This window comes from Puntigrus tetrazona, chromosome 22 (genome assembly GCF_018831695.1).
Source record: "Puntigrus tetrazona isolate hp1 chromosome 22, ASM1883169v1, whole genome shotgun sequence".
NCBI classification, from domain to species: domain Eukaryota; kingdom Metazoa; phylum Chordata; class Actinopteri; order Cypriniformes; family Cyprinidae; genus Puntigrus; species Puntigrus tetrazona.
Genome location: NC_056720.1, coordinates 4212868 through 4240796, shown reverse-complemented (window position 1 = coordinate 4240796; position 27929 = coordinate 4212868). Strand labels below are relative to the sequence as shown.

The following is a 27929-nucleotide window of genomic DNA, read 5'->3' as shown; positions in this document are numbered from 1 at the left end:
ATTGCTTTGTTAAACCATCAGACTTTTCTTTTACTAGAAAACCAAAGGGAGACCAAAAAGTTTTGTTGATGATAGATTTATATCTAATAATTACCAAGTGCACTTGTCTATGTGAAGCACTATTAAGTGGATCATGAGCTCTTCTAGATACTCAAAACATGCCAGACTGTATATTTATATAATTAATGTGCAGCCTTTTAAACTGATGGTCACACAAAGCCATGTTGTGTTCTTAAACAGTGCATTACTTATAAAGTACAATTTTTATATACTCGGCAGTGCTGATTTTTATGTGCATTTGGTGCTTGCAGAGTTTTAATATTAGGTTCACACAACAAGATTTTATACTACATGCAATTTTTAGCAGAGCTTTTTATTAATGTAACACTTTTTATTAATGTAACACTTCAATGCAATGCAAAGGGCAAAGTTAAAGCAGAAATAGCTGAAAATAAAAATGTACTTTTTAGCGACAATGTTTAATCTACATGTGGTCATTCTCACCGGTCCTTACACTGACTAAAGTTTGATTATCTTCTAGTGACGACACCTGCATACACCACTTCATCTTCTTTAACATTCTGTTTAAAAAGAAACAAAAAAACAAAACAAAAAGAAGTGGATGATGATGATGATGATAATAACAATAACGATAATAATAAAAATCAAAACACCCGAAACCTGAACATTTAATTAGACTTTAGGTCAAATCAGACGGCTTCAAATATTTTGATATCATCCGTACACGTAACTTTGACAAGTTATGATCTTATAATGGAATGTGATCTTTTTTGTGTTTTTGAATAAATCCAGCCTTGCTATAAAGCTGGTGGACTTTCACTTTGTTTTTAAATTTAGACACGCTGTTTTTTTTCAGTTTTTCTCAGTTGCTTTAACAATGAATACATTTGTAAATAACCTTTATGAACATAAGGCTCTGAAGTTGTTGGACAGTGATATCTTCAGCTAACACAGGAAATCCTGCATCAGTGGCCTATCTCGAGCACTATGGAAACATGTACATGGTGTTATGTGTGTTTTTAGTGTGTGTGTGAGAGAGAAATGATATATCACTACAAGCACAAAACTATAAACCTGACGGCTAAGATGCACAACAAACATGAACGATAAATGATCTTACGGTTTTCTGTGCATTTCTTTTGTAGAACGCTGGTTCGGCATAAGTGACCTCTTTTACATCCGTCTCAGCTGTTTACACAAAAGGGACAGAATTAATATAGTAGTTTTGGTACAACATGCTATTATTAGCTTTCTATATTTGTTCCAGAAGCTGTTTTTACCTGGATATACATCACAATAAGAAAACAATAGAGTATTGAAACACTAAAGGAAAAAAAAAACATGTAATACTGACTTCAGTTTTTGCTAATTTAAGTATGGATTTAAATAAAATCTACTTTATGTAAAATGTCCAGTTAAGAGTTTGGGGAGTAATTTCTACTTAATTATTTTACGTTTAATTTTTATTTTGTTATACCCAATATTTACATTTCACTCAGACAGCATTAAAAAAAAAGTCATTAAGCATTTGGTTTACTTTCAAACATGTACGCAAGCAAGTAGATATTTCCCTATTCTTTTTAAGATATATGTCGACATATTGTAGTTAAATTAATTTTTTTGGGCATTCTTTCACCACAAAATTATCAGTGAACTCACATTTGATTTTAATTTAGATTATAATTAGACTGTATTTTATAATAAAACACCCAGTAATCAGCCAAATTTTAGTTTATTCATTAGACATTTTTGGTTGTTTGTGTGTTTGTGTTGTACATAAATGTACATGAAATACACGGCAATTGACATGACATTCTTGTTCAAAACTGTTAATTAACAGAAATATGTTTAATGTTCACTTGTCTTTTAGTGTTAATAAGAAATTCATGTAGACGTTTAAAGTCATGTAAGTCATGTGACTATCATTAAAAACATTTTTGCAGATAATTTCGAAATTAAACCAATGGTGAAATGTATATATATATATTTCTATACATGAATATAGAAAATTGCCAAACCCAGTAGCTACACATAATATTGTGGCTTCTTCAGAAAATAAGTTATTTGTTATAAAAATAGTTTGTACCATCTTGATCAGTGTTTCTGCATTTCCTGTAGATGCAGAAGATCCCGACAATCAACAGAAATCCAGCAGAAACCAGTGCTATCAGAATATATATATACTGTATATCTGGTGATTTCTGTATGTCTGTAATGATTAAATGAATGTATCAGTCTGATGTACAACAAATGACAGAGAATAGGTCAGTAAATAATCACTCGTATCAGTTCTGCTGTACCTGAACATGGCTGACAGAGCTGACTGATGTTCAGATGTGTGGTCTGGTTTCTGATGGGGTTGTTGATCACACAGCTGTAGGTGTTTTTATCCTGATATTCCACCTCCAGAGGTAGAGAGAGACTGATGCTGAGATCAGACACACTGATGCTGGACAATAAACTGTTTCCTTTGTACCAGGAGAGAGTCACATGACTCACGTTCACCGCCGAACACAACAATGAACAAGATGATGAAGATGATGAAGATGAAGAACAGTTTGAAGAGTTACTGCTGATGACAGGAACAGGAAGACAAGCTGAAAAAAGAAGCATCAGATTTCTTTTTACGTGTTATATAAGATTACACTCTTTGAGATTCTAACATTGGGAAATTAAATGAGCTGGAAAAGGACATTCTGAACTCACCGTAGACAGAGACACTGAAGCTCTTTCTCACACTGCTGGTCTCTAGTTGATATTCTCCAGTGTGTAGAGTTGAGATGTTAGTGATGGTCAGAGATCCAGTTTGATGATCCACCTTCAGTCTGTCTCTAAATCTCTCATCAAGAACATGATCATATACAGTAGCACTGCCGACCATTACATCGATTTTAGCTATTAAAGTGTTTTCAGCTCCAAACTTCCACGTAATAAGATCTTCATCTGTTATTTTAGTTAAACCAGAGTCTAGAGAGACTGAATCTCCCTCCAGAACCGACACTGACTCCAATGCATGAACACCAAACACACCTGAAGAACAGTTTAAATGTTTTTCACTGATTAAAAGGTAAATATTTTAATGGTGCCTTAATTAACGTATAGTATTTGATACATAAGAATTTATTTAAAATTAAACAGAAGAGCAGCAGAGGAAATATAAAGTTGAGTTCCATGAAAATGACAATAAAATGCTACAATAAAAATAAAATACTAAAATTAAGAATTAAATTAGAAACACTTGTAAAACATAACTTACCGGCTGAACTCCACAAACACAAGTGGATCAAAACAATAACATGAAGCATTTTATTTTAGATTTCTGATAACAGACTGTGTAGAAATAGAAGAACTAGTGCATTTAAAGCCACCCAAAGAGGAACAGACCACCCCTCTGCTGCTACGCTTTAGCTGAGATCACACTTATTAAAGCTATAGTATACTCATCATAGGGCCTAGGCAGGACGCATTCTGTATCTAGTATATTTTTTTAAGTAATACTTATTTGTATACATGTACATACATTGTTGTGAATTACTTTTATGTCCACGTTTAAAAGATCCTTTTAAATTGTCCTGTTATGTCTCCTATCAGTTTTCTGTTCCACTGTCAACAAAAATGCTTAAAATAATATACTGATTTACATTATGTAACACTTTTAATTGTCAAGAAATCACTGCTATTTAACAAATAACTTTTTTTTCATAAATTTGTATTTGTATTTATTTTAAAATGCAATTTATTCTGGTGATTAAAGCTAAATTTCCAGCATCGTAACTCTTCATCTGTCTAAATCTAGATTCTCGTTCTTGTTTTTTTTACAATTTTAAGTAGCCACTTAAAAATGTAACTGCATCATGATTCAAATAACTTATTCTTTATTAATCCTCTACTTGATGAAAATTCTATTTCAAGTGCACCAAACATGGAGCTTTCAACATGTTCAGGCACCTTTTCTGAAAAGTCATACTTGTCCTACATACATCCTGTACAAACTTTCTCTTATAAGTCATCAGCAAAGTACTCATAAGTGATCAGATGGTGTACTGGTACTGGTGACTGGGACACCCCCCTGTGCACGACCTTGGCCACAGGCCTTCAGGACTGTCTGCAAGAATCAAATATATTATTTATAGGCTACAAATAAAGAATAAAACAAAATAACTGTAGCTAAAAAGCCAAGGAAAACTCATTGAAATGTCTTTGAGTCTTAAAGTCTTAAAAGTTATATCTAAATGTCCAGAAAATTACCTAGTAAAGTCAAACGGTGCACTGAGGGCGGGGTTTTGCCCACTGAGACAGGAAAAGAAACCACAGACTCCATTACAGCAGAGAGAAAGAACTATGCGAAACGATATCTCGGGTTCAGTTTATCAGAGGAAGAGCCGTTAAAATGAAGGGAAGCTGGATTTTGCTCTTTCTGTTTGCTTTTCATGCTAAGGGTAAGAACTTTTTTTCTGGAGGCTATTTTTTAACACTTTACGTTTTCTGCGATTAAAAAAAAAAAATTCAACATGCTCATTTACTTAAAATATTACATTTTATTCAGCTCTGTTTATTACTATGATACATGAATACAATTATTCTGCTCGTATTAATCCACATAATAGACAGAACTTTTGTTTTTTTGAGTACTTCCTGTTTTAGACCAAATGGCAGACGAAAGTGACGCAGTTTCTTTAAAACGCTTGTGAACACTTATTTGTAACTAAAGCTTCATATATGCATGTGTAGTTTTGTAATCGTTGTTTAAAATGAAAAAAAAAGGTAAAATTTTACATTTGACTGTTATTTGGCAACCAAATGCAACATAAGCTAAAGAGCATCTTTTAATAGTTTTGTGTGCAATGTTTTGTCGTATTCATGTCATTTTGATAATTTTATTTCAAAAATCACCAACAACTTTCCACAAATAAATGACCAAGTAAATAAACAAAAGGTGTAGGCAGAAGCTTTGCTTATTATGCCTACCCTTGACACATAGTTAATTTATTAGCGACACAAAATAAGCATAGCTCAAACAATATTTAATCAATACCATCACTATTATTAATACCGAGTCATAGGGTTATGTCTACCATCATTTAAACATTTTCTCAAATTTACAAAGTCAATTAATCAATCAATCAATCAATCATTTTTATTTATATAGCGCTTTTAACAACAAAAGTTGCATCAAAGCACTGAACAGTATAAAGTACAAGAACACAATGATAGGGATGATTAATGATGAGAGTGAACAATTTGTTATTAAATGCAGAGACGGTCTCTGTAATCAATTCAACGATAGGATCTGGTGATCTGTCCACAGAGCGCATCTAGTTGTTCTGGTCTCTGATGAACATAATCTCTGGGTGCTGATCCACCATCTAGTCTGGATACAAACTGTGAAACAGATTAAGAAAGAAACAAGACTAATATTAGCGTAGATGCCATTCTTTTTACAATGTCACAAGTACATCGTGTTTTATGAGGAGTGTTCCCGGTTCCAGCGAATCTAAGTAATGCAGCCTAAAAATCCTTTTAACGGATTTGAATAATAAAAGTTGTGTGTTGGTGCTATATGTGTAGGCTAGGCATTAATAAGATTTTAAAATCTATCTGATGTTTGATAGGGAGCCAGTGCAGTGTTGACAGAACATACTTCCTAGTTCTAGTAAGGACTCTGGCTGCTGCGTTTTGGACTAGCTGAAGTTTCTTTATCAAGCATGCAGGACAACCACCCAATAAAGCATTACAATAATCTAACCTTGAGGTCATAAACGCATGAATTAATATTTCTGCATTAGACGTTGAAAGCATAGGCCGTAATTTAGATATAATTTTAAGATGGAAAAGCAGTTTTACAGATGCTGGAAACATGGTCTTCAAAGGAAAGATTGCTGTCAAACAGCACACCTAGGTTCCTAACTGATGATGAAGAATTAACAGAGCAGCCGTCAAGTGTTAGACTGTGTTCTAGATTATTACATGTGGGTTTTTTAGGCCCAATTATTAGCCCCTCCGTTTTTTCAGAATTTAGCATTTAGAAGTTACTCCTCATCCAGTTTTTTATATCGACTATGCATTCTGTCAGATTCTCAATTTGGTGTGTATCACCAGGCTGCGCTGAAATATAGAGCTGAGTATCATCAGCATAGCAGTGAAAGCTAACACCATGACTCCTGATAATATCTCCCAGAGGTAACATGTATAGGTTGAAAAGTAAAGGTCCTAGCACTGAGCCTTAAGACTCCATATTTCACTTGTGAGCGATATGATACCTCTTCATTTAGTGCTACAAACTGATAGCGGTCTGATAGATATGATTTGAACCATGCTAAGGCGCTTCCTCTAATGCCAACATAGTTTTCTAGTCTATCCAAGAGAATGTTGTGATCGATAGTATCGAATGCTAGAAAAGGTAGTATCCTTACAACTAAGATCTAATAGCACTAATAACGAGATAAAACCATGATCCGATGATAGAAGCAGGTCATTAGTAACTCTAATGAGAGCAGTCTCAGTACTATGTACTGAGTACTCAGTACTAAATCCTCGCAGATACCATTTTTTTTCTAAAAATGAATTTAGTTGTAAGGATACTACCTTTTCTAGTATCTTTGACAGAAAAGGGAGATTAGAGATTGGTCTGTAATTTAATAAGTCTTTGGGATCAAGATGTGGTTTCTTAATAAGAGGCTTAACTACAGCCAGTTTGAATGTTTTGGGAACATATCCTAATGACAATGATGAATTAATAATGGTCAAAATATGATTATGACTTCTGGAAGCAAATCTTTTAATAGTTTAGATGGAATAGGGTCTAACATACACTCAAAAAAATATTTAACCCCAGAAGTTAAAATTTATGTAATTCAATTGGATGTCAATTTTCCATCCAATTAAACACATACATTTGATGCAAAAATTAACATTTGTTTAAGCTTCACCCCTTCATGTTCAGTTAATGTAAATGAATTAAATACATTTCATGATAATTGATGAACTGTGATTTATGCTTGTTTAATACATAAACTTTATTTTCAATAACTTATTGTTACTTGTTTTATATAGTTTATTTAATACAATTAAGACTATATAGTCAAAACAAATTGCATTTTCAAACATTTATTGTAATTGCTCCATCAGTCAAAAGTAACATTCAATCTGACCAAAAAATAGAAGACATACTGCAGTGCTTAACAAATAAAGCCAACTGTTTTCTAAAGTTTTATGAATCCTTCTAACACAGCCTTCCAGTGGTTGTTTTTAGTTTTTTACTTAAAATTTTTATGTGCCTACAAGTGTCACAAGTGAACTCCTTTGTGTTGTTGTTTTTGTCGTGTGCCATGTGTTCTGTGCGACCTACTTTAGTTAATTGTCTTAGCGTCTTCACCTGTGTCTCATTTATTAAGTATTTACGTTGTGTATTTAAGTCCTGTGGTTTCAGTTCTGTTTGTCCGATCTTGTCTATGTTTCACGTGGTTTAGTTCATCTGCCTGTCTGCCTACCTGCCCGAGGTACTTATTCTGTATATGTGTCTCGTTTATTTTATATTCTCGTCAAGTGCTCCTTCATGCTAAACCACACCCTGACAGAAGCTCAGACCATACAAAAGTGTAGTGGCGCATTTTCCTTTTTTGTTTTTTATTTTTGTCATAATGTTTACCCCGTTCGTCGACCCTAATGTCCTCATCCTCCTGCTGGAGCAGGGGGATTGCTCTCTCGAGGAATATACAGAGACTTTCTTCCTCCTCTCTAACGACTCCCGTTAACTGGACAGCTTTATGTGTGGAATTTACTTCCGCGGACTAAACACCTCCATTCAAGCTAAGCTGTCCAAGAACGGTCCTCGAGAGAGCATCGCCGCTTATATCAAGTGGGTGCTGGTGTGGTTCAACTCTCAAATGACTGTTCAGCCCATGGACGATGACACCAGCCGCACTCAGGATCCAGAGCCCAGCCCATCATTTCACCACGTCGCAGAGCCCCAGCCTGTGCCCACCGATGGCGCAATTACAGAGTCTGGCATGACCACGGAGCCATCGCTGAAGAAAGCGACAAAGCCATGGAGCGACACCGGACCCGAGCCGACTGCGTGAGAGCAGGTGTGTGAGCCATCCTGAAGAGTTTCCTCTAGAGACTGTTTCCCAAAAGCTCCCTCCAGTGCCCGTGCCTCGAGCGCTCCCTCCTTTGCCAGAGTCTACAATGCAAGTTAAACTACCCTCCCACCCTTACCATCCGCCGTCGATAGATCCCAGCAGCCCCTGCACTCATGCTCAGCTCACCATCTGATGCTCGCCACAGGTCTGCCGGTCACCATTGCCACCGTGGGTGGAGGATCCCTTGCCTCATCGTCCAGCCTCCGAGTCCTGGACTTCACCTCGGTCTGTAGACCTGTCGGCTCCCCCTAAGCTCCTAGCTCCCTCCTCTCCACAGTGTTCCATCAGGCCACCAGCTCCACAAGGTTCCACCGTCCCTCCGGCTCTGCATTGGTCTGTCGTCGACCATCCTTCGCCTCGGGATTCCTCTCCTCTGGCTTCGCCTTGTCCCTCCATCCCTCCGGTTCTGTCAGGCTCCTCCTTCCCTCCGGCTGCACCTCAGTCCTCTGTTGCTCTGGCTCCGCCACGTCCTGCGGCATTGCCTAGGTCCTCCAGTGCCTCGATGTCACCCTGGCTCTTCGGCTCTCTGCCTCCGCCTCAGTCTCCTCCACCACCTGCTCTGCTGCCGTCGTTCGGCCCCACCGTGGATCATCTTGGCTGGGCTCTGGGCCTCCTGCTCCTGACTCCTCCTGTCTCCTTCCTGGCTCCTCCCTCCGTCTGCACCGCTCTGGACTCCTTCTGCCTGCCCCCTCCTGGGGGCCAGTCCTCCACCGGAACCTCCTCCTTAGGTTCCGTTTTTGTTTTGTTTTTTTGGTGTGAGGACACACCTTCTGGGAGGGGGGAGTAATGTCACACGTGGACTCTTTTGTGTTGTTGTTTTTGTCCTGTGCCATGTGTTCTGTGTGACCGACTTTAGTTAATTGTCTTAGCGTCTTCACCTGTGTCCTGTGTTATTAAGCATTTACATTGTGTATTTAAGTCCTGTGGTTTCAGTTCTGTTTGTCCGATATCATCTGTTTCACGTGGTTTAGTTTATCTGCCTACATAAAACTGACATAACGTTACATGAAAAGACTTCCTGAACACGACTTTAACATGACATAATCCTACAATCGTTTACATGTTAATATCAAGTGTGTTTGTACAACTATTCATCATATTTGTAAAGCATATATATATATATATATATACAATCAATCCACCGGGTTAACTCCCTTTCAATGCGCACTGGTGCTTTCAACCTCCATTATTTCCTGGTCTGGGTCTCTCAACCTCTGCACTACCTGCAGTCAACTCGTGGCTACAAAGGAGTGAAGAGGTCTGGAACTCCGCTCACGCCCATCTCAGAGGAGCAGTCGGAAGGTTCCAAGCTCAGGCAAATTTGACTTACTCAGGGAAAATTCACGTCCGCCGATGCACCGGAGTACTCTCCTGGTGACTGGGTTTGGCTATCAACCCGAGACCTCCGCCTTCGCTAACCTGCAGGAAATTAAGTCCAAGGCATTACGTGCAGGTCCCTTCAAAATCATTTCACAAATCACTCCAGTTTCTTACTGTCTTGATCTCCCTGCTAATTACCGCCAGTTTGAGATTACTTCTACTTTCCACGTCGCATCGTTGCTCAAACCCGCCGTGGCCCGGGAGGAGAGAGGGACCAGGATGAGGTCGCTGCCAACGACGCCCCTCCCTTAATCATCGACGGCGAGGAGGCCTACCAGGTTCGAGAAATCCTGGATTCACGACGCCGAGGCAGGGAATTACAGTACCTCATTGACTGGTAGGGCTATGGACCCGAGGAGAGGTCTTGGATACCTGCCCGAGACATTCTGGACCCCGCACTGCCACCTTTCACCATGACCATCCCGACAAACCTGCCCCCAGACCCTGTGGAATCCTCGGCGTCGAATCACTCCTCGCCTCCTGGAGCCACTCGCGGGGGGGGTGGGGTTTCTGTCACGAATGGCACCTCTGTGGCTCTCTCCGACCACCACCGGAGGGAGCTCTCACCGGAATACTGATCGCCATGGACTCAATTTCCCACAACCCCGTGCCTTGGGCTGATTAGAGCCACCAGGTGTTTCCCATTCACTCAGCCTTTATAATGAACTTCCCCACGATCACTCGTTGCAAAGTCTTATTTGTCTATACAGCAATTCCGAGCATTTACTCTTGTTTTGATTATCTGTTGCCGACCTTGACCGTGTTCATTTCTGTGATTGTTCTCTGCCTGCCTGCTGACCTATTGCCTGTTATCGTTTTGTCTTCTGGATCTCCCTTATTGCTCTGTTTGCTCCTGTTTGACCTTGCCTGTTTGACTACGATTAAACCCTGTCGCACATGGATCCAACCATCTATGACCCTTCATTACACATACATACACACACACACACACACATATATATATATATATATATATATATATATATATATATATATATATATATATATATATATATATATATATATATATATATATATATATATATATATATATATATATATATATATATATATATATATATATATATATATATATATATATATATATATATATATATATATATATATATATATATATATATATATATATATATATATATGTATGTATATATATATATATATATATATATATATATATATATATATATATATATATATATATATGTGTATATATATATATATAATATATATATATATATATATATATATATATATATATATATATATATATATATATATATATATATAAATATGTATATATATATATATATATATATATATATATAATATATATATATATATATATATATATATATGTATATATATATATATATATATATATATATATATATATATATATATATATATATATATATATATATATATATATATATATATATATATATATATATATATATATATATATATATATATAAATATGTACTCTCAATAAATAATGTATTAAAATATGAGCTCACAATACAACATGTATAAAAGTTTATCATTCAAAATATATTTTATTCAATATCTAAATGTCCAGAAAATTACCTAGTAAAGTCAAACGGTGCACTGAGGGCGGGGTTTTGCCCACTGAGACAGGAAAAGAAACCACAGACTCCATTACAGCAGAGAGAAAGAACTATGCGAAACGATATCTCGGGTTCAGTTTATCAGAGGAAGAGCCGTTAAAATGAAGGGAAGCTGGATTTTGCTCTTTCTGTTTGCTTTTCATGCTAAGGGTAAGAACTTTTTTTCTGGAGGCTATTTTTTAACACTTTACGGTTTCTGCGATTAAAAAAAAATATTCAACATGCTCATTTACTTAAAATATTACATTTTATTCAGCTCTGTTTATTACTATGATACATGAATACAATTATTCTGCTCGTATTAATCCACATAATAGACAGAACTTTTGTTTCTTGAGTACTTCCTGTTTTAGACCAAATGGCGGACGAAAGTGACGCAGTTTCTTTAAAACGCTTGTGAACTTATTTGTAACTAAAGCTTCATATATGCATGTGTAGTTTTGTAATCGTTGTTTAAAATGGAAAAAAAGGTAAAATTGTACATTTGACTGTTATTTGCCAACCAAATGCAACATGATAAGCTAAAGAGCGTCTTTTAATAGTTTTGTGTGCAATGTTTTGTCGTAGTCATTTCATTTTGATCATTTTATTTAAAAAATCACTAACTATTTTAAATGACCAAGTAAATAAAGGCAGAAGCCTTGCTTATTATGCCTACCCTTTACACAGCGACACAAAATAAACAGCTCAAAACTATTTAATCAATACCATCACTATTATTAATACTAGTCATATAGTTATGTATACCATTTTTTTTTCAATATTTTCTCAAATTACCAAAGTGTATTAAATTAATTCCTTATCACATTTGTTCCACAAATGATCCCCTTCGACAGATACACACCTTTTTAAATTAGTTCTAACCCTTGTTTTTTGAACATATACTGTGCTCTTAAATTGTACTGACATTCTCTTATATTGAACAGCTTTAGAATACAAGAATTCTGCAGATTGTAAATTGTTGAAAACTTTGTACATTATCTGTAATGTGTATATACATTAACTAAATCTATGAATTTTAACACTTGTAAATTTATAAGCAATTTGTTAGTAAAATAATTAGCCCTATTAACAATCTGAATTACATTAAATCAATCAATCATTTTTATTTATATATGGTCTATGTGTCCTAGTCTCTCCCTGTTGGTGATTTGTAAACCATTATTGTAAAAACATCTTCATCCTCCAATGAAACATCAGTCATAGCAAACATCATAACATAGAGGATGGGTGTAATTGGAGTGTGTTGTAGCATAACTTTGAAGGCTGTGAGTGTACTTAACTAGCACTCTCTCAATGGAAGGAGACACTTTAAATTAAGCACTCACAGCCCTAACAGCTAACACCTGAGCAAACTGCTCCCTACACTTGGGTAAAGTGGGGAGGGGCTGCTTCAGAGTAGTTAGCAGACTGAGTAGGTGCTGGGTAAAGCTGTTAATTTCTCCTGTCTTTTTGGTTTTCCTGCACTCTTTCATCCAGTGTCCAGATTTCCCACAGTAATGGCAATTGCCCTCCCTCTTAGGACAATTAGCTTTCTGCCTGTTCTCGGTGTTGACCTTAAAGGATGCTGCTGCAATCCTTACTCTGGCTTTAACATCAGAGTCTCTTTCCCATGTAGCTAGTGTGTTTAGGTTAGTTCTGAGAGTTTTGTTAGACCTAGAAAACGCAAGCCTTTTCTGTCCTCTGATAAAAGGCCATCAACCCATGTGCAAACGAGTGGTCCTTTATGATTCAATACCTTCTCTGGAGTGTCAGATATTCCACTATATGCTGCAGCTGATTGACAAAAACCTTTCAGTGTACTTACTTACAGTTTCATCTTTCTTCTGCATACAACTAGTGACCTTATCCCAGAACAGGAAATTTCCAGATCCGTGATCTATTTAGCATCCTAGTGTCATTTAAATGCATAGGTGCTATAAACAAAAGGCACAGTTGTACCTTTTGATTAGTAATCACACTTAACTTGGGAAAACCTGCCAGATGTTCAGTAACTGAAAGACAAACGCTGTGTAAGCTGTGTTTAATCTTTTATAAATTTAAGATTTTTTTGTTACTTACACAAATAAAACACTAAATGTCTCTGATTAACAGAGGGTACACTTGTTAACACAGATCAACTATGGTTAACCTTCTCTAACAAAATAGAGGACAACACAAATATTAGCACCTAATGCAAATCTTCTCTGTTGTTTCAGAGGATAACAAATTCTTCCCTGCCTAAAACAGGATAACGAATATTAGCACGCAATACTAAACTTCCCTGCCGTAAAAACAGAGGATAACCGATATTAGCACGTAATGCTAATCTTCCCTAAAAATTATTTTTTGGAGGATAACCTAGTTAACCAAACCCTACAGCTGTCTGTTAACTCTTCTCTGACGGTGCAGAGGTGTACATGTACTGGTCTGTAATGGATAGAGTTACACTCACCCACTCTTGGTTGTACTGAAAGATTCAGTCTGGAACGAAGTCAGGTCTTTGTTGAGCTTGAAGTTTCAGTCTGGATTCAGGTGAGCGGCTCTATCGCTGTGTTTAACCTTTTTATAAATTTGCAATACAACAAGTGACTGAAACACATTTTTTATGTTATTACAACACTTTGGGTCATAAATACACTAATCGTCCACCAAGCAATTGGCCTCCCTATTTACAATCACTTCAAAGAATAAATGACATTTCATTAAATGAACAAGACCATTTGGTAAAGCTTTAACAATTGTAAGAAATTGCTTATGAACAACAGGAAAATTGTAATATTTAAACATGAAGTCACAGTAAGAATACTCATTCCCTTGTGGATCTAGTATATCGCAAATGTAATTAATACCTTTTTCATTTTACTAAAATGCTCTTGTTATTCCTTAGCTGTACTTGTGTGGGGAAAATTTATTTCCATGCCAAAAGTGCCTATTCATGGAATATGGAACGTTTTATGGGGAGTTTAGAACAGGAAAAATTACAAGACCCTCCCACCTTTGATAAATATTGTGTGGATAAATAACCAAATAAAATCGAGTGAACTGATACACTATATATATTGTCATGAGGTAATAATGAAAAAGATATATAAATGAGAACTCCACCAATAAAAAGATAAATCTCTTAGCAGCCAACTGTTTAGCTTTAGTTTAGCTTTTTCAATTTTAGGAAGAAAAAATATTTCTTGCCTAAGAGAGATTTTCTTGGAAATATGGGTGCAGAAATATTTCACATTATTTGTAATAGATATATTATTCACAGAGGTTTAAAGGTTATCAAACAGACAAAGAATTCCACGTTTATGAATATTTAATTTTAAACCAGAAGCCTCTCAGAAGGTGTTAATGATTTCAACAACTTTTGCAACCGTATTTGTGTTTTCTAGAAACAGGGTTGTATGTATAAACAGAAGCTGAGAAATTCTAATCTCATGATAAAAAATGGTCAACCCTTTGATATCAGCGAATAGTTTCTTTAGATAACAACAAGGTCATTGAGGATATCTCTTTCACGACGCAAAGCTAATTGCTTACTGTTGTCTCCATAGATGTGGCTTTTTCAAAAGACTCCACATTTTGCGAAGGGAGATTGAATGGTAGCCATAACCTTGTTGTTCAAAGAAAGTCAGTATTAGTTCCTAAAAAAATTACTGACATGAAAAGAGAAAGTAGTTTTCCTCAATTTATCGCATACAAATCTCGAGATTAAGAGCGAGGTACGTTTGCTCGGAAACGGTGCCATCTTGGCCCCTGTCTTAATTTTAGAACTTTTCTCCTTACTGTTTCCATGGTGATTCGTCATGCTTGTCACATGACATACCCCGACCACAATAACGCTGTATGACAGATGGATCAATTTTGTTTCATTTTTCTTATTATGTCATGAACAATCAGATAATCCGATTCACAAATATGTGTAAATGAGTGGGTTTTTGCTGTTTAAACACCTTCATAAATGATCTTGATTGTGATCTGTAACATGAGATGGTTGCCGCCATGTTTGTCTGTGCTGCAGTTCAGAGACTTGTCAATCAGATATACAGCATGGAAATGTATTAATTTTCCCCTGAAATACATGATGCTAAGTGGCCGGTGAAGACTAGAGTGAACTTTGTATCTGATATGAATAAAACACATCAGCATATTAAATATGATTGAAGGACTGTGGTTCCCATAGACAGCTCTGTGTATTTTACTAGCTCTAAAAGTATTGTTGCTAGTATGTATTTGTATTTAAATGTCTTAAACCTAAAATATGCGTGTGGTTAAGAACACCGCATTGTTGTGATGTGACAAGCACAGCAAATGTGCCAAAGCTCAGTCTGAAGCGCTGATTAGCTGATGCATAAACTTCCAGAAACTAAGACACATAAACGTGTTCTTTTGTACACCATTACATCTAAACCTAACCATGCCCAAGAGTAACTCCTAAAGTCACAATGGTAGATGAATAACTGTCACGTCATCACTTCCACCTTCCACCGAATTCACCACATGGACACAATCCCAATCACCCGAGTACTAATCAGCAACACCTGCAACCACTCAACAACCACCCTTCATAAACCACACTCACCACTTACACAATGGCGATCCTTGAGGTTACAAACACAGTACTCCGGCCGTCTTCCCATCAGTCTGTCTGCTCGTCTCGTTGGAATTCCCCTGGAGAGTAATATCCAGATAAAGGAAAGAACTTTGACGTTCCTGTGATCTTTCGTTAAAGTTTGAGGCTGTACGCCACCTTTTTGTTGTTCATTAAAGAACCCCTTTTCTATTACAGCGACTCTGTTTACTTCCTTGAGCGGAGCGTGACAGAGGGATCGCCCCTTAGAGAAAGAGGAGAAGGGAAGAGGAGATGGAAGCCCCGGAGATCTCCCCTCTGGAATCCCTTCACGCCATCATTCAGGCGCTGCATGATTCCATCGCCGCGTCAACTCGACCGACTAGCCCGATAGCACGCCCAGCCACGTTCACCGGGGAATCCGCTTCATGCGTGGGCTTCTTGTTACAATGGTTCTTATACCTGGAAATGCACCCGCACCTCTTCACCACGGAAAAGGGCAAAGTCGCCTTTATCATCTCCCTCCTGACTGGTCGAGCATTGCAATGGGCGGAGGCTCTTTGGATGGCGAACAGTCCCCGAGTGAGCTCCCTCGATAATTTTGTTGGACACTTCCGAGAGGTATTCGGCCAACCGGCCACGAGCATCACCGTCCATGACGAACTCCTCCAACTCCGGCAGGTAGACACATCTGCAGCGGGTGGAACGACACCGCCCTCCTCTCTGTGTTTCGCCTAGGACTCAACCCCGCTATTCGCCAGCAGATGGCGATATGCGAGGATAATGTCGGGCTGGAAGTATTTCTCCGCAAGGCAACTAACGTGGCTCAACATCTCTCCGCCTGTCTCCCCACTCCGGAATCACCTACTGCCTCTGTTGCAACGCCACCGCCCGAACGCATGATTCGGACAATTATCGTCTTACCTGTCAGGAACGGTCCCGCCGACTCAGAGAGGGACTTTGTCTCTACTGTGGTGCTGCGGCTCACTCCCTCCGCACCTGTCCCATTCGGCCACCACCGACGGTGAGTACCACCCTTTTACCCTCTGTCTCTCCCATACCACATATACATGCTAAACTACAATATGAGAACCAACTCTTCCCAGTGAATGTCCTGGTGGATTCGGGAGCTGCTGGAAATTTCATCTCTTCCCACAGTCTGGCCAGGCTCCACATCCCTCGTCCTCGAAACCAGACAGTGTACAAGATCACTACCATACAGGGGAAACCACTCACCAACGGTATGGTGCGCCACAAAACTCCACTACTAACCCTCCAGATCGGCAGCCTCCACTCGGAAACCATCACGCTTCTGGTCTTGGAGGAGGCAACGGTCGATGTGGTTCTGGGACGACCCTGGCTCGAACTTCATCAGCCTATCATCCGCTGGAGGACAGGCGAAGTCGTTCAATGGAGCCAAAGATGTCACAGAGCATGCCTAGCCTCCGTCATCAAGGCCCCATCTCCCTCGACCCTTGCTGTGCCAGTCCACCACCATTGAAAGCCCTGACCGTCAACCCGTCACTCCCATCCCAGCCGAATATCACCCTTATGCCGATGTGTTCAGCAAAACCGCCGCCACTCATCTTCCTCCTCACTGCCCATGGGATTGTGCCATCGACCTGCTACCTGGAGCCCAACTGCCCAAGGGCAGAATCTATCCCCTCTCGGTCCCAGAGAGAGAGGCCATGGAGGAGTACATTAAGGAGGCATTGCATCAGGGGTTCATCCGTCCTTCCAAATCACCTGCAGCATCCAGCTTCTTTTTTGTGGCCAAGAAGGACGGACGATTGAGACCCTGTATTGACTACCGTAAGCTCAATGAACACACAATAAAGTTTGTCTATCCGTTACCCCTAGTACCAGCTGCCCTAGAAGAGCTCCGCGAGGCGCAAATCTTCAACAAACTAGACTTGAGGAGCGCTTACAATCTGATTCGCATACGAAGGGGGGATGAATGGAAAACCGCCTTTGTCACACCGGCTGGCCACTATGAATACCGGGTAATGCCGTATGGACTCTCCAACTCCCCTTCCATCTTCCAAAACTTCATGAATGAGATTTTCCGGGACATGCTCAACCGGTTTGTCATTATATATATCGACGACATTCTCATATACTCGCACAACCTATCCGATCATCAACATCATGTCCAACAGGTCCTACAACGCCTTCGCCATCACCACCTCTACCTAAAGGCTGATAAATGCGAGTTCCACAAAACTACAATTCACTTCCTTGGCTACATCATCTCACCCTCAGGGGTTCGCATGGACCCAAAGAAGGTGGGTTCAGTACACCACTGGCCCACACCTACCTCCGTGAAACAACTCCAAAAATTCCTGGGATTTGCCAACTTCTACCGTCGTTTCATCCACCAATACAGCCAAATTTCTGCCCCACTCACTTCTCTACTCCGTTACCAGCCCAGAGTCCTCCGGTGGAACCCGCAGGCTGAGACCGCTTTCTCTCATCTGAAGTCCGCATTCTGCTCCGCTCCGACCCTATCCCATCCAGACCCGAACCAGCCGTTCGTGGTGGAGGTAGACGTGGCGACTTTGGGGGTCGGCGCCATCCTATCCCAACGGACGGGTGAACCTCCTGTACTCTATCCTTGTGCCTACTTCTCCAGAAAACTGTCCCCGGCGGAGCAGAACTATGATGTAGGAGATCAAGAACTGCTTGCTATCAAACTCGCCCTGGAAGAATGGCGTCATTGGCTGGAGGGAGCTAAACATCCGTTCCTGGTCATAACTGACCACAAGAATCTACAATATCTGAAGAACGCCAAACGTCTCAACCTGCGACAAGCGAGATGGGCCTTTATTCTTCACCCGCTTCGACTTCCGGATATCCTACCGACCCGGTCATAAGAACATCAAGGCCGACGCTCTATCTCGCATTCACCAGCCAGACCCCATTCCGGAAGATGCCGAAGCCATCCTACCAGCCTCCGCATTCTTAGCTCCCATCCTAGACGACCAGATCCGAGAAGCCACTGCCACTGAACGTATAGTTTTCCTTCTGGACCTCCCGGCGGAAAACTATACGTCCCATCTGCGTTACGCATGAACCTTCTGGACTCAGTACACACCTCTCCGGGATCTGGGCATCCAGGTAGCTACCGAACCCTCTCGCTCCTCCGTAAACGCTACTGGTGGCCAAACATGGCCGGGGATGTCGACCGTTACATCAAGGGTTGTGCAGTCTGTGCTATCTCCTCCACTCCTCGACGCCTACCTGAAGGGAAGCTAGTGCCACTGCCAATCCCACGTCGGCCGTGGTCCCATCTAGGCATAGACTTTGCCACCGATCTATCACCCTCCAAAGGGTATACCGCAATCCTGGTGGTGGTAGACCGGTTCTCAAAATCCTGCAAACTAATTCCCCTATGTGGAATACCCTCGGCCATGGAGACAGCAGAGGCACTCTTCCACAACGTGTTCCGCCACTTCGGGCTACCCGAAGACATCGTCTCTGATCGGGGGCCCCAGTTCACATCCCGTGTCTGGAGAAGTTTCTTCCGCCTCCTCGGTACCTCAGTCAGCCTCTCCTCTGGCTACCACCCGCAGACCAACGGACAAACGGAGCGGAAGATCCAAGAAATCGGTCGATATCTCCGGGCCTACTGCCACCAACACCAAGATAGCTGGAGCCAGTATCTGCCCTGGGCCGAATATGCACAGAATTCCCTCCGTCAGAACACCACAGGCCTAACTACATTTCAGTGTGTCCTAGGCTTACAACCACCTCTGTTCCCTTGGACCGGTGACCAAGCTGAAGTCCCAGCGGTAGATTACTGGTTCCGAGAGAGCGAGAGGGTATGGGACTCAGCTCACGTCCATCTCCAGCAGGCAGTTCGGAGACATCAGCACCAGGCCGACACCCGAAGATCAAATACCCCAGCCTATCGACCCGGGGATCGGGTCTGGTTATCCACCAGGGACATACGCCTCCAACTGCCCTGCAAGAAGCTGAGTCCCCGGTATATAGGTCCATTCACCATTGATCGACAAATAAACAAAGTCACGTACCAACTTCGCCTCCCTGCCAAATATCGAATATCCTCTTCTTTTCATGTTTCCCTACTCAAACCCTATACTGACCCTCTCCTTCCTCCCTCCACAGAGCACCCGGAACCCCCCCTCCCCCTGAGGTCGAGAACTCCGAATCCATCTATTGGGTCAAGGAGATTCTTGACTCCCGACGCCGGGGCGGCCAGCTCCAGTACCTGATAGACTGGGAGGACTATGGCCCTGAAGAGAGAGCCTGGATCTACAGAGACGACATCCTAGACCCCTCTCTCCTGGATGAATTCCATCGGGCCCATCCAGACCGTCCTGCTCCCAGGAGGCGTGGTCGCCCTCGCCGTCGAACCCAAGCGTCAGGAGACGCTCGTCGAGGGGGGGGTAATGTCACGTCATCACTTCCACCGAATTCACCACATGGACACAATCCCAATCACCCGAGTACTAATCAGCAACACCTGCAACCACTCAACAACCACCCTTCATAAACCACACTCACCACTTACACAATGGCGATCCTTGAGGTTACAAACACAGTACTCCGGCCGTCTTCCCGTCAGTCTGTCTGTTCGTCTCGTTGGAATTCCCTTGGAGAGTAATATCCAGATAAAGGAAAGAACTTGGACGTTCCTGTGATCTTTTGTTAAAGTTTGAGGCTGTACGCCACCTTTTTGGTGTTCATTAAAGAACCCCTTTTCTATTACAGCGACTCTGTTTACTTCCTTGACCGGAGCATGACAATAACACTGATGTACAAGCACCAAAGACTGACTGTAAGCCTATAAACTTCACAAAAAACTATAACACTTCAAATCTGATCGGTTAATCACAATGTTGTTCCAGAGATTTGTACTGTGCACAAAGTAGTGGTGACTCATCTGAATGACTTTGATTGGTCATTGCTTTCATAAACTTGTGAATTGTGTACGATCCCAAAAAAAACCCTACCCTTCGGTGTAATAACTGTCTATTTGTGTCTGCAGGTGTGTTCGTTGATACAGCTGAAGAGACAGCGACTGAGGGACGTCTTTTCACTCTAAACTTCGGTGTGACCAAACGAGAACATGACATTGTGTGGTGGTACTTCAATGATGTTCTCATAGCTCTTATCAATAGTAAGAGCTGTTTATATGATGGTGAAGGTGGGATATTCAGAGACAGACTGAATGAGAACAAGAAGACTGGATCTCTGACCATCAGGAACATCGGCCCTGAACACGCTGGACGATATGAAGCACGGATCTATAGAACGGACACCTCTGGCAAAACTGAAAGCTTAAACAGAACAGAGTGTGACAGAACACAACAAAAGAAAAAAACTAACCATGGCGAAACCATAAAAGAATTGAATCTGACTGTCATTGGTGAGTCATTTAATGAAATTATTTGAAATTTAACCAATTGAATTTTTATTTTGTACACTTTGAACAGTGATCTCCAAACCTGTTTGTTATCTTTGTCCTGTATGTTAAGAATTTGTCATTACATGTCATTACACGTGTCTAATATGACTGAAATTGTATTTAGTGTGATAACAGTTTAAAAGCTTTGCAAGTTACTAATCATAACATTTACATTTACTTCAAAAAGTCTTTCAAAAAGCAGCTACAGAAAACGAGCTAAGAACGTAAATGATCAAAGAACATCATTAATGACTTCAGTCTAGTGGAAGTTTATGCACAAAACACTCGCATTAAAATTAGTGGAGCTGTCTTAACTGTATGATGAATAAATCTTAAATCACACATATTGTCTCCTTAGGATTATAAGGTTCGGTCTGACATTTGTTTTTATTATTGTTTATATCTCATTTACATTATGTGATGTTTATGAGCTGTGTACATTTGTGTACTTTTTTTTTTTTAGAAAACAAAAAGGGTTCGACTTACACAAGTCTATGGAATGAATTTCAGAACTGCTCAGAATGCACATAGAAACTTATAATTCTAAGGCGAAGATATGCATTTTTTTGTTTATGATGAGAATTAGCAAAAAAGCTGAGTTCAGTCAGTGAGCTCAACAAAGCACTGGTGACTCATCTGAATGACTCTGATTGGTCATTGCTTTCATAAACTTATCTGTGTGTTCGTTGATACAGCTGAAGAGACAGCGACTGAGGGACGTCCTTTCACTCTAAACTTCGGTGTGACCAAACAAGAACATGACATTGTGTGGTGGTACTTCAATGATGTTCTCATAGCTCATATCAATAGTAAGAGCTGTTTATATGATGGTGAAGGCGGGATATTCAGAGACAGACTGAAGGAGAACAAGAATGGATCTCTGACCATCATGAACATCGGCCCTGAACACGCTGGACGATATGAAGCACGGATCTTTAGAACAGACACCTCTGGCAAAACTGAAAGCTTGAACGGAAGAGAGTGTAACAGAACACAACAAAAGAAAAAAACTATCCATGGCAAAACCATAAAAGAATTGAATCTGACTGTCATTGGTGAGTCATTTAATGCAATTATTTGAAATTTAACCAATTTAATTTGTATTTTGCAGTCTTAATTGTACATGATCACTCTGGTGATGTTTCTTTTTATATATATATATATATATATATATATATATATATATATATATATATATATATATATTAAAAAAATGAAGAAATCAAGATATCACTAAAAATTTTACATTAATATAAATAAGGGGCATAAAAGGACAAGGGGCTTAAATAAACAGTACAGTTCAGAAACCAGGGATGCACAGATAAAAGATGCGTTTTCAATCTGGATTTATAAGGAACTACTTAGAGACACATCTGACATCTTCTGGAAGCTGGTTTTATCTCATCCTGTTATGAATGAACTGGTTTGATCCTTGTGATGTGAGCTCTTCAAACCATCTATATTATTTAATAATCTCTATATGTTAATAGATAAATATGTCATTGAGAACTACACACTGGACCAGTAAAGTATTATATATATTCAATGAATATGGTATAAACACACTTCAGATCACTCAATCCTCTTCTTCTCTGCCCGTCCTCGGAGTAGGACGTGTTTTTCCTCCCTCTCCCTACCCGTGACCTTGCCTGCTTGTGCTTCTTAGTCTCGTCTTGTGTCTACTTTTCTCCACTTGAGAGACTCTCTCTGCCCTGCTCTCCAGCTAAAACATGGATTTGATCAACTGGTCTCTCAACGCAATTGACACCATCTTCTCGAAGAGAAGCGTGGGTCCGGGGGAACCCCACTGTCCTGCCGGGACGATGGCGGCCGGGTATTCGATGGACGCGTGGGAGAAGTGGCGTCTCGTGTGCTTGGAGCCTCTTTCCGTGGAGGATATTGAAGATATCTTTCTTTTCGGAACTTTGATTACGGGGCTATTGCTGATCGGATTGGGCATAGCCCTGGTTTATCGGCAAATTGAGAGAATGAGGGCAGCTGTCCACAGCCCCACAATGCTGCCTGGATTAATTGAAGCGGTGGGCAGAGCTGTCGGGACTCAGACTGTGGTTGTGAACCGCACTTTGGATAACATCGTGGGGAAGCTCGAGGCTCTGTTTCGGAAAATGGACCAGGATGGACAATAGAGTAGTTCGGGTAAATTGTCTATGACTACTCGCACCAAGCCTAAACAAATTCCATTCCTATCTGGTTTTGACTCCCTGTACCATGCACTGGCCTCGGCCAAGGCCACTGCTGGAAAAAACAACTCCTCCGGTAGATCACGGCAGTGAAGACGCTCTCACACTCCTCACCCCCACCTTTCCGCCTGCCTGGCAGACGGGTCTGGATCGAGCGCCGCCCGGACGGCTGCCGGAGAAGGATGGCTGCTCACCAGTGGAGGATCCCCAACAAACCCAGACTTACCTTGTCTTACATGTTGTCCAATTGTCTAAACTATGTGCTTCTATTGCTGAGGTGTTTTTTTCCCGTTACCACACTGTGTTCCCTTAGGAGCACAGTCTGGGTTGGCTTTTTTTTCTCGCCTCACCTCTCCTCATGTAATGCTGTACTTCTTTATTTCTGTCATCCCGTCATGTCTACCCCCATCTTGTATCTGTATGTGGATGGGATGATGGCGAGGCATCTCGCTACACGTCGTACTACGTATGTCTGTGTATGTGACAAATAAACGTGATTTGATTTGATTTGATTGATTGATCAATGACGGTCTGTCTCCATCTGTTCCAGATTCAGGTCTGTCTCCAGGTGCTGTAGCAGGAATATGTGTTGGTGTTGTTGTTGTTCTTCTTCTGCTGGCTGTATTTGGTCTGAAGATCTGTCACCGCAGGGGACCAAAAGGCAAGCATCACACACAGATACTGTAGTGACAGGAAAACCTTTTCTTTTGGCAAAATTAGTGTTTAATTGTGTGTGATGATTTTTCAAAACAGAATTTAAGAAAATGAGCGCGCTTCTGTCTCCGCATGAGGTAAGATATTGCAAAAATGTATTGTGTATTAAGATCTATGTCTGGCTTCATCAAAATCATCTCGATAAGAAAAACATTTCAATCAGTTTCATTATGACAGATATGATGATTTATTTCTCTTTATTTATCTTCTGTTAATTGTTGTTTTCTTACAGACCGAGAGAGGTGAAGTGTCATGATCTGAAAGGATCACAACAGCTTGTGCAAGAAAATATTGCCATATTATTTGATATTTGCATCTTATTAACCTGCAGTACATGCTTTTATTCAAAGTAACAAAAGAGCAACAGTATGCAGCTCCTCTGTTAATTCATGCTATTATTATTATTATTTTTTTTTTATTTTAATTCTCGTGAAAGATAAACGTTGTGCAAGGACATTGTACCTATTGTTTTATTAATAATTTTCATTCTTTTTCTTTCTTTTTTCTTTTTGATGGATGAAAAAGAATTTGTGAGTTCATCTCACAGATGCAGATGAATGAATCAAAACAAGGTCAAAAGGTCACTGTTGTGAACTACTGTAATAACCGCTGTTGCAGATTCTTGAAGTTAAGTTTTTTTTAACGTTTTGCTTCAGGCTTAAAACATTACACTTTAGTTTGAAAATGTTGTACTGCTTTGATCCTATTGCACTGAAACTATGCACATTGGTTTATTATTGGTGCATTTTAATCATAATTATTTAGCTGAACTGTTTAATGCTATAACTGTATTTATATGCTGTGTCTCTATGTATGTGTATCTCTATATTCAGAGATGGCCAAATCTTTTATTAAAAGAAATCACAAAAATCTAACCTGACTTTTCATTGGAGAATTTAAAATGTGGGGAAATATCATTATTAAATAAATGTTTTTCTCAAATACACACTGGCCATGGTAGAAATGGGCACATATTAAAGTCACTTACTGCACATCAGAAACATAATCTTTAATTTGTTTTCTCATGATGGATGATTAAGGGAATCTGGGTTTTGTTTCCCCTCCTATTTATATTTCTATATTGAAGGACTCTTGTGATTTTTTTAAACAAAAGATAAAACATAATTAAAAAAACATTTTCAAAGCTGTTTATTTTATTAAATTCATATATTTTTCTTCTTTGAAAGCTTCTTTCTGCTTGAGACTACTGTGATTCTGGACTTTTGCACTGAAACCATCTGTTGCAATATTTTGCAGAATAATTAACTTTTTTTGATTTCTGAAACTGTTTTATGCTCTAATTGTGTTTATATTTAATAAACATACAAATGTATGCTCAAACCCCTGCAGTTATGATATAGGCATGTGTATGATTCATAAATTATAAAGTTACGTATGTAAATATTCAGTCAATTCTGTGGTGACTTATTGGTATGACAAATATTAGATTTGTATTTTCATGGTTGCTACATACAATTAAACAAATTATAAATTATAAACAGTCACACAACATAAATGAATGAAAATTTTTAAATAATTAGTAATTAATGTAAAATGCATATTAAAGCAATAATGAACCTCAGTACACCAGATTCAGAAACCAAGTTCAGAGGAAAGCATTGGTAAGTAAAGCTTCATTTCACCACTATAAAACAATTAGACCACACATAATGTTTAAAACTCCAGTATATATAACAATATCTATTATATCTGATATGTTCTCATTCATCCTCTTGAAGATCTGATGTCGTTGATGAGAAGAACAGCAGCAGCTGCAGCGGCCACGCCCACCAGAGCAGTGACGACCAATCGGATCACAGCTTCAACTGTAGCACAGCAACTGACGTGAAGTTCTAGGGAAAAAAAAAAGAAAATCTAACGAAACAAATGGTATTGATTCGAGATTTTCAAAAACTAGCTTTAGTCTTTGCTGTGAACTTAAAATACCTCCTATTGTGCTCCACACCAGAAAAAAGTCAAAGCAGTTTAGACATGACTAAGTGATAACAGAACATCACCATTTCTAGCATCCAAAGTTACGTCTTTGTAAAATCAACAAATTAATTCAGTAAATAAATCAGTCCTGTACCTGAACACGTCTGACAGAGCTGACTGATGTTCAGATGTGTGGTCTGGTTTCTGATGGGGTTGTTGATCACACAGCTGTAGGTGTTTTTCTCCTGATGTTCCACCTCCAGAGGTAGAGAGAGACTGATGCTGAGATCAGACACACTGATGCTGGACAATAAACTGTTTCCTTTGTACCAGGAGAGAGTCACATGACCCACGTTCACCACCGAACACAACAACGAACAATTTGATGATGATGATGAAGAACATTGTGAAGAGTTACTGATGATGACAGGAACAGGAAGATGAGCTGAAAAGAGGAGACTAGATCAGGAAGGATTGCAGAGACATTCCACAGAATGGGTAACGTTTCTGTCCCCAGAATATTAAATGTATGAATACGCATTAAAAAAAACCTCTAAAATACATTTTATTATTAAACAAAGTGTCTTCACGTTTAGCTAACTGCAAAATTTTGAATATATGATTAAAATCAAACTATGTAGAACACTAAAAATAGTTTAAATAATTTGCCATGAAATATTAAACTATTAACTTTATATCCAACCAATGATTTTCTTTTTTCAGAAGAAAAAAATTCATGATATTTTTGATAAAATACACATTTTAGTAGTGCTCCCAGGTTTACTCTAACAAATGTAATTTAATAAAACATTTTACCAACCATTTCTGTAGTATAAACACTTTTGTAATTGAAAGACAACATAATTAGTTGACATTTAAAAAAAAAAATGTTTTTTAAAACACACTTGATTTTTGGACTGAGAAAAATGCATGAAACAAAGGAAACAAAGGTGCCGGAGATTGATCAATATATATTGTGAACATTGTAATATGTTTGTTGTTAGATACATTGTTGAAAAAACATGAAAAAAGTAACATTTTTAAAAGTTGCAAAAGCAAATGTTACCTATTTAGTGAAATGTCCCAATGAACAATTTTATTATATTACAGCAATCTTTACATTTATAAAAGATTATTACAAGTAGAAACGAAGAAACTTATGCTTAGTTAAAAATGCTTTATTTAATGAATTTCTCCATAATAAAAATACTATATTAAAGTTACAATTCTAAATAATAAAATTATAAAACAAGTTACTTTTATTTACAGGTGAATAAAAAGGTGAAACAGATATTAAACTCACCGTAGACAGAGACACTGAAGCTCTTTCTCACACTGCTGGTCTGTAGTTGATATTCTCCAGTGTGTAGAGTTGAGATGTTAGAGATGATCAGAGATCCAGTTTGTTTGTTCAGTTTTAGTCTGTCTCTGAATCTTCCATCAAGAACATGATCATATACAGTCATGCTGTTGGCCATTACAAAGATTTGAGCTATTAAAGTGTTTTCAGCTCCAAACTTCCACGTAATCAGATCTTCATCTGTTATTTCAGTTAAACCAGAGTCTAGAGAGACTGAATCTCCCTCCAGAACCGACACTGACTCCAATGCATGAACACCAAACACACCTGAAGAACACAGTCACAGATTTGATGATTCACTTAAATATTTCACACAGAACCAATCTACCACCCAATTTAGTCTTTAAAGACCTTGATTCTGTGAATTTAGTAACTTGGGGCCATAATTAAATTCCAGGTGTGAGGACCCAACACAATAACTATGTGCTCTTTCACTCCCGTAGTTTATAATTTATTTAACCCCTTCACAACCAGTAATTATTAAATCTGATGCCGTTCTAAAGGTTCACAAAAGACATTAATAAACAGCCAAAATGTATTTTTGACTTTTT

General features: G+C 39.1%; 1 protein-coding gene across 3 annotated transcripts; it reads right to left on the bottom strand.

The window, feature by feature from the left end:
* Positions 1-9: 9 nt before the first annotated feature.
* On the bottom strand, positions 10-27571 carry LOC122327447 (hemicentin-1-like). Of its 3 annotated transcripts, XM_043222820.1 has the most exons (6): positions 3278-3369; positions 2728-3051; positions 2322-2618; positions 2108-2230; positions 1142-1209; positions 10-581 (listed from the first exon to the last, which is right to left on the bottom strand). In XM_043222820.1, the coding sequence occupies exons 1-6, from the start codon at positions 3324-3326 to the stop codon at positions 531-533; spliced, it is 912 nt and encodes a 303-aa protein (XP_043078755.1). In that variant the 5' UTR covers positions 3327-3369; the 3' UTR covers positions 10-530. The 3 variants fall into 3 exon arrangements, with proteins under 3 accessions (XP_043078755.1, XP_043078758.1, XP_043078757.1); XM_043222823.1 differs by lacking the exons at positions 2728-3051; positions 3278-3369 and adding an exon at positions 27322-27571; XM_043222822.1 differs by lacking the exon at positions 2108-2230 and having other exon boundaries at positions 3278-3362.
* Positions 27572-27929: the final 358 nt, after the last annotated feature.

Bases quoted from the DNA above. Each gene is read 5' to 3' on its own strand.
- LOC122327447 (XM_043222820.1), bottom strand. From the start codon at position 3,326: ATGCTTCATGTTATTGTTTTGATCCACTTGTGTTTGTGGAGTTCAGCC. The intron at 2,231-2,321 runs GTACAGCAGAAC...TAATCATTACAG, and splicing joins GCTCTGTCAGCCATGTTCAG to ACATACAGAAATCACCAGAT. The intron at 582-1,141 runs GTAAGATCATTT...CTTTTTAAACAG, and splicing joins AAAGAAATGCACAGAAAACC to AATGTTAAAGAAGATGAAGT.